Here is an 11,089-nt window from a genome sequence, read left to right on the forward strand (position 1 = left end):
AAGAAATCTTCCGAGTGCTACATCAAATTAAATACCATTACCAGAATTCCTGTGACATAATGCTGATTTTTATCATGCGATTGTAATTTGTTGACTTATTGGCTGGAAGGATCGATCGTTAGACAATCCTTTCTCCAAGCAGACATTATTTTTATCAGTCCCATAGATGTTGCCATTGCTGTAAAACTGTAAGTATACTTACTGTAACAGTACTGTTCACAAACCGAGTGTCTAGTATGTAATATATCATTTTCATTCAATGCAGTTGATAAAACTACTTATAAACCTTTGTGTTAAATGACAGTTAGAAACTAGATAGAGAGACCTGTGGTTGTTATGAATACGAAATGCATGCATCTATCGATCTTCTCTCTGTAAAACTATAAATGTCAAAACATGCAGCGAAAAATTAATGTCTCGGTTATGCTTTAGAAAGGTCAACAACTCAAAAAGCGACAAAAGTTTCCTGACAGAATGTTCAATATTTCAAAAAGTACTGAAAAATTATTATGGGTCGGTGTTATATAGTGAAAGACCGTTTCCCCGGAAGACTGGCTATGTAGTGATCCCTCTACCCGGGAAGTGATCCCTCTACCGGGGAAGTCTCACTTTTATAGCGAAGCTTCCCCTCCACTATAGTTTACGAAATCGTCATTTTCGGTATGAAACCAATTTTTCTGAACCGTGGTCCTTTCGATTAAAATAAAGATTTTATCATGAAATTGTCTTACAAGAGGAACAAGATGAAATATGATTATGTTAACACAGTTTCCTACAGAATTCAATTTCCTACAGCTGGAATTAACAGCGTTAAATATATCTTTAAACATTCAGAAAGTGATGTGAAATATACCTTACACTTCCGCCATTGACATCAGATGTGTTTACTTTCAGCTACGTTTCATTATGATGGGAATCTGGGTTTTTACAGACGACCTGTGGTTTTATTACATCTATTACATCTGGTTATGACACTATAGCAAATAATTTTGAATCACTTTAAAGCAGAACGATTTTACGTCCGTCGTTGTAAATTTCGGACAATCTAATTTGAGTCCGTAATTAAAGATCTTTGGCTTACCGGGTAACTTATTTTCCCTCTGACCAGCAAACTCTCAAAATTATAAAGAAAACTTTATCTATATGTGACAGGAATATAAAGAAAACTTATTTGTACATACGGGAAAAAAACTCTGGCTACTGACAATTTATTTGTATGCTACAAACCTGAATTAAAAAGCGCAAATTGATGAGTCAAGAAGATGCCCATTGAAGGATTACAATGGTAGTTAAAATGTTCTCAGATATTAGCAGCAAAATCATATTTCTTTCATTCATGTGAGCTTATTATACCTCAATTGATTTTTCACAATCTAAACGTAAATGATTCGCTTTAAATCTTCGTAAAATGACTGATTTCCATGCAAAATCCTGCGTCATGCGTGATACAAATTTATTGGAAATACTACTTTACTCGATCTCATGAAAAGTTCTGATATGTTCCGAAGGGAATCATGAATATTCTGTAGTAGTTGTGGAGTCTTTCCTGGTACTACTCACTAAGAGGAAAAAGACAGTTAGGGCGGTCTGTGGAGAAACGGGAGTCCAAGTTTCCCTGGTCAGACAGTTCATGTTCTGTTGTCTCTATGTCATTTGTACAGGGAGTTCGTGGACTTTGTTTTGTAGTAGGCCCAGACATAATGCAGTTCTAGGATGTTCTATCGATATCAAACGCTTATCATGCTGGAGTAAAGGCAATTATATCGCTTTGGTTCGGATTTACTATTAAAGAGTAAAGGTATAGAACTCTATATATAATGAACCCAAGTTCGCCAATGTAATAACAATTAAATAAACGGTGTAATTAAGAAATTCAAGGTCAGAGTCTTGCAACGAGAGAAACGAATTATATTTATATTAATCATACAAAAGAAGATATCTTATCGGGTGAATTTTGGCGATCAGGCTGTGGAAACTGATTTTAACTAAGAATTTATCCTGGATTCATGCGCGTGAAATTATTCATTCCACCTGGACGGAATGATTTCAAACGATGCATCCAGGATTTTTCTGTGCTCTTTCTCTCTGCATCGGTCCATATTGAGTTATGATCAATAACAACCACTTGCATGTCTTGTTAAACGTTACCCTCTTTGTTGAAGTGTTCTCCTACGGGTTCGGTCACGCGTTTGGTTTTGATGGTTGATCGGTGGTTGTTGGTCCTAAGTCTGATGTTTGTAGTTTCCCCAACATAAACTACATTGGTGACAAAAGTGATACACTGTTGTACTGAGTGATAAAAATGGTGGTGGTTTCGTTGTAACGCGTGTTTACTGGTGATGGTTTAGAGAGTTTGTACCATGGTATTTGAGTTTTAAATAACCAACAGTGTCGTGGCCTTTTCATTGCTTTTATAAATTTCTTTATTGGCCTTGTATCTTCTCCGATCCGACACTTTAAGAAAGTAGGGTGTTGTTGGGTTTTTGTGCTTTTATGTATGTATATATATATATATATATATATATATATATATGAGCTTTCATTGCTATTTGATTATTTTATCAGATTAAATTACAGTAATTTCACATACTTAATCATGATTTTGATAGATAACAATAAATTTCACATACTTAATCATAATTTTGATAGATAACAATAAATTTCATATACTTAATCATAATTTTGATAGATAACAATAAATTTCACATACTTAATCATAATTTTCGGTATACAGAATCAGTTAACTCGTACTATTTATTTTTGGACTGCAAAAGAACACAACTTTATGGTTTTATATCAAGTTTGTAGTACTGAGTTTTATTTTATTAATTTTTTAGTATTCATACGTTACTTTTAAAAACAAAACAATATTCATTAAAAATTTAATTGACAATTTCTTCTTGTTGAATACATTTTACTTCTTTAAAGATGAAAATTGATTCAATAGGATTTTATCTGGAATGAGAGCAATACCCTTAGCCTGCCAGAATGAACCATACATTGAAGGACTGACGCAGGGGATATAAAAAGATGAAGGTTTCTAAATGGTTTGCTGTACACAGTTTTGATAGAAATAAAAATTGTTTTTCTTCCAGTGAGTTTGAATGTCAGTAAAAATCCTTCCAAAGGGTTTCATTCCCAATTTTTTATATGATACCGTTAAAGATGTCTGTTCATCTTTTAGGAATATGGACGAGTGTTACCTTAGACACGAAGAGAAGATAGGTCGTCTGTTTGGCCTCTATGGACGATTTCTGGAGCGACACCCTGTTAAAATCCTGGTTATCGTCATCGCAATGAATTGTCTCCTTGGTCTAGGTATGCTTCGACTCGAGGTAGAAAGTGGAGCAGAGCGACTCTATACACCAGTTAACAGTCAGGCCTCCAAAGACAGGGACTATCTAGAGAACATCTACCCTAGTGAACGGGATTTTAAATCAGTTGATGCATGGGAAGTGTTAATTCTCACGAAAGATAGAGGAAATATGCTGACGTCAGCGTTTTTAGATGATATCAAGTCTGTTGACAATTATATTCGAAACTTGATTTTCATCACTGCATCGGAAGCAGCTTCTACATTTACTGAATTGTGTCTTAATCGGATCGGTGTTTGTCTAGTATCGGGTGATATCTTTTTGTCGAATGATTTCACACAAAATATGTTAGCGAATAATATAACATACCCCATATTCAAGCAGACGTCTTTATCTTCTCTTCTTGCGAGTCCCTCTGCGTCAAACGGGTTACTTACGTCTGCCATCGGAGTAAAGCTAACATACTATCTTCGTAGCGGTTATTCAGATCAGTTTATTAATGCCATTCCGGGTGCTATTGTTACAATCTCAGAATTAGCATACTCGTGTTCCAGTGCATTAGATGACGAAATTGAAAAGAACATAGGAGGAGACATTTTGTTCTACGTTTTGACATTAGCACTCATGATGACGTATGCTTCCATTGCCACCTCGAGAATGAACTGTAATTTTATAGCAGACAGAAGTTTTTTAGGCCAGGCTGGAGTTTTTGCGGCTGTTCTATCTGTCTTGCCTTCCTTTGGTTTTGTGAGTCTTATCGGAGTGAAGTATATGAGCATTGTGGGCGTCATCCCTTTTCTTATCATAGGTAAGAACTAACAGTGATATCAATGTCGTCACGTTTTTTTTTTTCAATGATTGACTGACTAAACTATTTCAGTTGAACATTTTTTCGATCCAGTATTCTGGATACTCAGCCCTTCAAAAAGCAAGTAGCGCCTGTCGACATACGTTTGCGGTAGTCATCTGTCATAAAATCCTAAACAAATTCGTTCCAATTTGCAATGGCGTTTAAGGAAGGCAAATTCATAACGGAAGACGCCGGTTCGTCTTAGAGACATCCTTATATAAGATCCTCATGCATAGCTCTTATCCTTGGACGAATTTGGCTCCACTTTTTTGGCACGCTGTTTTTGGCTATATTTAGCTCTAAAACTTCATAGTTATTTCGGATTTCAAAGATTTCGGTTGAGCATCACTGAAGAGACATTATTTGTCGAAATGCGCATCTGGTGCATCAAAATTGGTACCGTATAAGTTTTACATACATGCACTTACTAATTAACAAATTTTGCCAATAAACTCCGAAACGCTTGCTGTAGAGTTACTGCTTCCACCTTTAATATTGTTCCATATGGGAGATGAAGCCCGTAAGCTATAATATAATCTTACTTGATTAGTAAATGTAAAATTAATTAAAAACCTACTTTCGTTTTCGATAAACTACACTGAAAAAGCAAAAATGATAGTACAGTGGCGGACACGCTTTGGCTAAAGCAGTTTTATTTTTTTTAATGAAAACTTAAGATAATACGATACAAAGTAAACCCGTTGATCATCGATGCTTGATATGATCTTACAGAAGAAATAAGCTGTGATCATTTTTAATAAATAAAAAATTCCTGTTCGTTTCTTCAATCTGTGATTTTAGTATCAGCCTTATGGAAATTTGAATAACGAAGCGCCCAGAATGAGGCAATATAATAAATGCTTAGGTATACAACCAATCGCACATTCTCGGGCCTTTCTGGCAAACTGAGAAGTTGCGATTGGTTTACAACATAAAATGATGTAGGTGTTCAGTGTTAGTTATGCTTATAATAGTTTTGACTAAGCCCATATTTATCATTATATGAAGATTCAAAATTATATTACTTCAACGAAGGACATCTCTCCCTCCCGAGATCAAAGATCTGACACATCAATAAATATTTAAATACGATATTCATCTGATATTTTCGATGTTATCAATTTTTCCCATGATTATAGAAGTCACTGTTACGACTCTTTGCAATAATTTATTAACAGTAACTGATATGCACAAACACAATGATTAACACAACAAAGTTTTTATTTTGGTCGAACATGTTTGTGATGACACAGATCTTGAAAGTAAGTAATAAGTCGAAAACTCTCATACATCGAATGGCCCGATATTACCAAAATTAGGTTGTACACTACCTGACAATGTCCAAGAAATCAGGTTACTGTTTGCAATATTGCCGTTTTTCTATTTGTCATTCATATACTGCATTCGACGTGTTTTCATAATTTTGTCCTAAAATTTCTCGCACTCATTATAAACACATTCGCAATATTGAGTTTCAAATTTTGAAATTATGACAGACCGTTCATTTTGTCTTTGGTCAATTAATTGGCATGACGGATTACAATTGCATTCGGAATATCATTATCTAATTTCAAATACGCAGGTAGATCATTTATGTTACATACGGAACATGAAAGATGAAGATAACGAACAGTGATCACTCTAATAAATCTTATAAGCAATACAAAATAGATAGTTGGGCAAAAACGGACCCCTGGACACACCAGAGGTGGAATCGGGTGCCTAGGAGTAAGCATCCCCTATCGACTGGTCACACCCACCATGAGCCCTATATCTTGATCAGGTAAATCAGTGTGTCACGAACGGTCTAGCAATCGATATGAAACACGTCAGACAGCATTTGACCCAATGAGAGGTTGTATTGGCAAACTAGATTGTTATAACGACCATAGAATTTCCGAAATGCTGACTTAAATCGATACTGTTGAAAACCCTGTACCATCAACTTGTTTGTCAATAGCTTGCCTCGATTTAAAAACTGACCATACGCAGAACAAGCTCTTCCGTATTGAATCAGTTGAAAGATACAAACACCATAAGCAGGTGATGATAGAATATTGCTACATAAATATGGGAAGTTGAAGATGGATTTAATGGAGTTAATTAGCTCCAAGTGACTACCTGATAATCAAGTTTTATGCATTGTAATTGATATCAGTAAGTATAACACAACTGATGCTCATAATTATTCAAAAAATTTTCCTAAATTCATTTGAATTAAAGATATCGTTCATTCAATTTATGTGCGCAACAATTCAAGCACGCATTGAAAAAGTCATCCTCTATGCAATATTATTTAATTGTGATTTACCGTAAAGTAAAACTAATATTCTTCAAAATTTGCGAAAAAGTAATATGCTCCGTGGAAGCATGCTATCAAAATGAATGGTAGTAATCATGATTAACATATGGGAAACACAAAACTGATGCACAATGAATTTTGATATTTCTAAATTCATTTTTCATGACGAAGTGTATGGTGAATTCATCGCCACCGAGGGTCTTGAATCCTCTCTTATTATGTATTCATTCATTACAATTGCTTTTTAGGATGTACTTCGATCTCTTAGAGCTTCTGAATTGTAGATTCGAGGCAAAACACATTGCAAATTACCATCCATCACTTATCTGTAAAACGTTATTTTGTATATATTTTTCAGGAATCGGAATCGACGATGTTTTTATCTTGATGTCGGGTATAGCTGATGCTAAGTCTATTAAAAAATCCAGCGTATCGGACAGAATTTACTTCATGATGAAGACCAGTGGAATAGCCATCACCATAACGTCCGTGACAGACTTTCTTGCTTTTCTCATTGGAGCCAGTTCAATCTTCATTAGTGTCAGAAACTTCTGTATTTACATTGGTAATTCAATCCTATGTTGTAGGATAGACATGGCAATGATCACAAGATTGAAATACATTACGTCAGAGATTACACGTCATGATAGTGGTTGTCTTGGCAAACCAAGACCTCTGTGTGCAAAACATTTCCCCAAAATTGACTAATTCAGCAGCCTTTAATTTTTTTCAAACATCAAAGAAAATTAGAAAATTGTTGGAAATTGAAATTCTTGCAATCTCCACATCTTCAAGGTGTTTACAAAGGTCTTAGCTTCAAAACTGTGAGAGGCGTTAAAAGAACACACCATGTACATGTACTCAATTTGTAATATTTCTTCAAAATCGTAACTCTAACCCACCCCAACCCCAAGTTCAATGAATTATTATTTTCCCAAAACTTGAAGAAAATCAAAATTCTTGCCAGATGCACATCTTCAATACTGATACAAACACTCTGTCAAATAATTTTCTCACTTGAAAACGTGAGAGGAGTTAGACGGACAAACCATGTACCCTTCATATTATCTTACTAGTAAATTTCAAATAAATTGACAAAACTCGAAATGGACCAAAATTACTTTATGATCTAGGGTGACCCATCAAGACGTTTAACAGCAAGTTTCATCTTATGACAGAGAAATGAAAATAGAAACTGAAAACCCCGAAGTGAAGGACATATTCAGCCATCGCTGTGTCTTAATACGCTCTGTCTAAAGACGTGCATATAAAGATTTCATCTAGCTGTTCTTTGAATATCTTGATACCTTTTGAAGTAATCCAAATTTAGATATGACAGATACACCGCCATAGCGTTCGAATTGCCAAAACGAAATTATCTTCCATATTAGAACGGCTACATCCCCAGTCGCCATTCTTGTTGGAAATTTCTCCGTACTAGTCACGCAGATTTTCTTCCTTTTGGAGTGATTCGAATTTAATTATGGTCTCAAGGACTTTTCATTGGCTGACAAATAATCAACTTCTTTAGAAAACGGCAGCAACCCCAGTCATCATATTTTGTCTAAATATGCCTCTACTGAATTAATGGGTCGCGGTATAACCTAGTGGTTAAGGCGATCACTTCGCAAGTGGAAGGCGTGGGTTCGTTCTCGATCCTTGTGCTTCGTCAAACATAGTGACTGTCCTTTCGCCAAGCTCATAGCAGTAAAAGGGTTTTTTTAAATCACGGGTATTCTAAACGTTGTCACAATGAAAGTCATCACTGTTACGGCCGTGCATAGGTCGAAATTTTAGCACTTCACCTAGAAATGGTGACGTCTCTACGTTAGAGAAAAATTCGCAAAGGGGACGATTCAGATTTCAATATGGTCTCTATGACTTTTTATTAGTGGAGGAAATATTTACTTGTCAAGACTGCATCTTTAGTACTTATACTTAATACAAATGTTCCTTTAGGGGTTGTAGAATCGTGGCTACGAGTGTTTATTGTTTGAGACCCAATCATCTTCACATGAATAACAACTGCATCCTCAGTCATTATTAATGTCATTTATAGAAACGATCCTAATATGACTGCTAAGGCTTTCGATTGAATGAGACCTTGATTTCTTCAGAATTACCTTTCTGTGCCACTATCATTTCGTGCAAATGTTATTCTCTGTCTGGCTGAAGTTATTCACGCCAGCTGAGCACTTTGGGATATCTTGAGATTCTTAAGTTGATTGCTTCATTTTGCTTTGAGGCTTTATCAACCCTGCTTTTAAGTACTCAAAGTAACGTATATGCATAAAGTTTCATCATATTTAGAAAATTTTTAACATGAGTCAAGAGATTAGCCTAAAATTCATATTTTGGAACTTGTAGGTTTTGCGTCTATGTAAATTATGACTGTTTGTATACAATTCATTCTTTGTGATAAAGATCGCGCATCGCTTTATCAATACCATCACAATCCTATTATCCTATTGATAGGAAAATTATTAGTAGTCCACGATAGGAAATAGTGTTCTTTACACATCCTTTGAACGAATTTGTCTTTGTTTCAGGTGTGGCTGTGCTTTTCTGTTACTTCAATCAAATGACTATATTTTCTGCATGCATAGTCATCCATGAAAGGAGAATCAAAAGCAATCGACATTGTGTGGCATGTTGTGTAACAACAAAGGATAAAGAATCGTTGAGAGAAGATGGGGAAACAGGATGCTTACTTTACGCATGTGCCGGGTATCCACCTAAAGATCGCAGAGATGTTGACAGTCCTCTGGAGAGGTACCCAAAAAAACTCATTCAAAAGATTGTTAGTTATTTGGCACTAAAGATTATGATTATATTTTGTTTTGCGATTTACATTGGATTTTCTGTGTATGGTGCCGTTCACCTCCGACAAGGAATTTCTCTACAAAATATTGTTGCGGATGATTCTTTTTTTCACAAATACGCCACCTGGCTTGAAGAATATTTTAGAACAGAGATAACACTGTCTTTTAATGTGAAATATAATCAGACATATTCGTCTGCATGGACACAGAGTGTCCTAACGTCGGTACAAAATACGGCGAAGAAGGACAAGGAAATAGATTCAAATTCTGAATTAAACTGGTTGACGGCCTTCAAACAATCAACTCTGTATGTTGATACTTCGGAATCTGCGTTTATTACCGCTCTCCAGACATTTTTGACAAATATGACACAGTATGCCAGTGATGTAGTCATCGATTCAACTGGATCGACTATCATCTCGTCCCGTTTCTACTTGAAAACCAACAACTTGAAATCAACCTACGACCAAGGTCAAATGATGTTGCGTATGCGGGAAGTGACAGATAATTCTGCAATTCCAATGATAGTATATTCTGACCCATTCATTTTCTTTGAACAATTTGTTGAAATTCTTCCAAGCACGTTGCAAACTGTCGGAATCGCCATCGTTGTTATAATAGTCGTCACCATCTTCTTCATGCCTCATCCAACCCTTATCACCATTATAGCGGTGTCCTTATTTACCATACTTCTTGGAGTGTTTGGATTTATGTACTATTGGGATATTTCCCTCAGTTCCATATCCATGATACACCTTGTCATGACTGTAGGGTTCTCGGTAGATTTCAGCGCCCATATCTGCCACGCCTATCTTGCCGTAGACTCGGATAACAGAGATGCTAAAGTTCAGCTTGCCTTGGACAGGTCAGGAGGACCAATATTCAATGCTGCGGTTTCCACGCTCCTGGGGGTCTCTGTCTTAGGATTTGCCAACAGTTATATTTTTAAAACGTTTGGAAAGCTGATGTTCCTTGTGATATTTATCGGTCTTGCCCATTCGGTGCTTTTGATTCCAGTGATCCTCTCGTTTATTGGTCCACTGAATAACAAAGGAGAAGACAAAGAAAGCGGAGAAACGTCACCCATACCTGGGCCGAATTCTAAAGCAAGATCAGGTCCAGTTTAATGATTGACAACCTGTTCTTTGATCATTTAGGGTGCCAAGGGAAAGTAAAACTCTAATGAAAACTATAGCGAAGAAACTCTATAGATTATCTAATAAACAAAAATATGTCCTGTCTTTTGCATATAAATTCAAGTATAGGTGTATTGTTATAGAGGCCGAGTCATGGACTACAAATATGTATGTACGCGTGTTTCCGTCTAGCATTTAAATCAATATTTTCTATGTTAAATTGTCTGACAGTTGTGACAAAGTATGACAAAAAACAGTGGTGAAATTTTGTATAGAGTTATAGAGCTAGGAAAGCATAAAATATATCAACTTTTGAACATGACAGAAAATTTACAAGTCCCTTATTTTTTAAAAAGAATTCTATATTTGTACATGTACTTATTGGAATCAAACTAAGCCCAAAAATATACACGGACTCATGCATCCAGTGTGTATGTCTGTCATCAAGTATCCTTAATGAAAGGTGAAGAAAACGAAGAGTGCTCAATCTCATTAACTCCGGTAAAGAATGCAAATTTAAGAGAACGGCGAACCCTGGACATACGATATGTAGGACCAGATGCCTAGGAGAGGTTAGCTTCCCTTTTTGACCAGTCACGCGCGGCATGAGCCCTACATCTCGATCAGGTAAACAGTAATCTTCAATCCAGTTTTATCTTACTATC

General features: G+C 35.9%; 1 protein-coding gene across 5 annotated transcripts; it reads left to right on the forward strand.

The window, feature by feature from the left end:
• Nucleotides 1-74: 74 nt before the first annotated feature.
• On the forward strand, nucleotides 75-10,529 carry LOC130051992 (patched domain-containing protein 3-like). Of its 5 annotated transcripts, none has more exons than XM_056155608.1 (5): nucleotides 75-188; nucleotides 2,948-3,047; nucleotides 3,185-4,122; nucleotides 6,825-7,031; nucleotides 9,016-10,529. In XM_056155608.1, exons 2-5 carry the CDS (start codon nucleotides 3,031-3,033, stop codon nucleotides 10,413-10,415), a joined length of 2,562 nt encoding a protein of 853 aa, XP_056011583.1. In that variant the 5' UTR covers nucleotides 75-188; nucleotides 2,948-3,030; the 3' UTR covers nucleotides 10,416-10,529. The 5 variants fall into 5 exon arrangements, with proteins under 5 accessions (XP_056011583.1, XP_056011585.1, XP_056011586.1 ...); XM_056155610.1 differs by having other exon boundaries at nucleotides 76-188; nucleotides 2,948-3,036; XM_056155609.1 differs by lacking the exon at nucleotides 75-188 and adding an exon at nucleotides 1,670-1,798.
• The last annotated feature ends 560 nt before the right edge of the window (nucleotides 10,530-11,089 follow it).

This window comes from Ostrea edulis, chromosome 2, assembly GCF_947568905.1.
Source record: "Ostrea edulis chromosome 2, xbOstEdul1.1, whole genome shotgun sequence".
In the NCBI taxonomy this organism is placed as follows: Eukaryota; Metazoa; Mollusca; class Bivalvia; order Ostreida; family Ostreidae; genus Ostrea; species Ostrea edulis.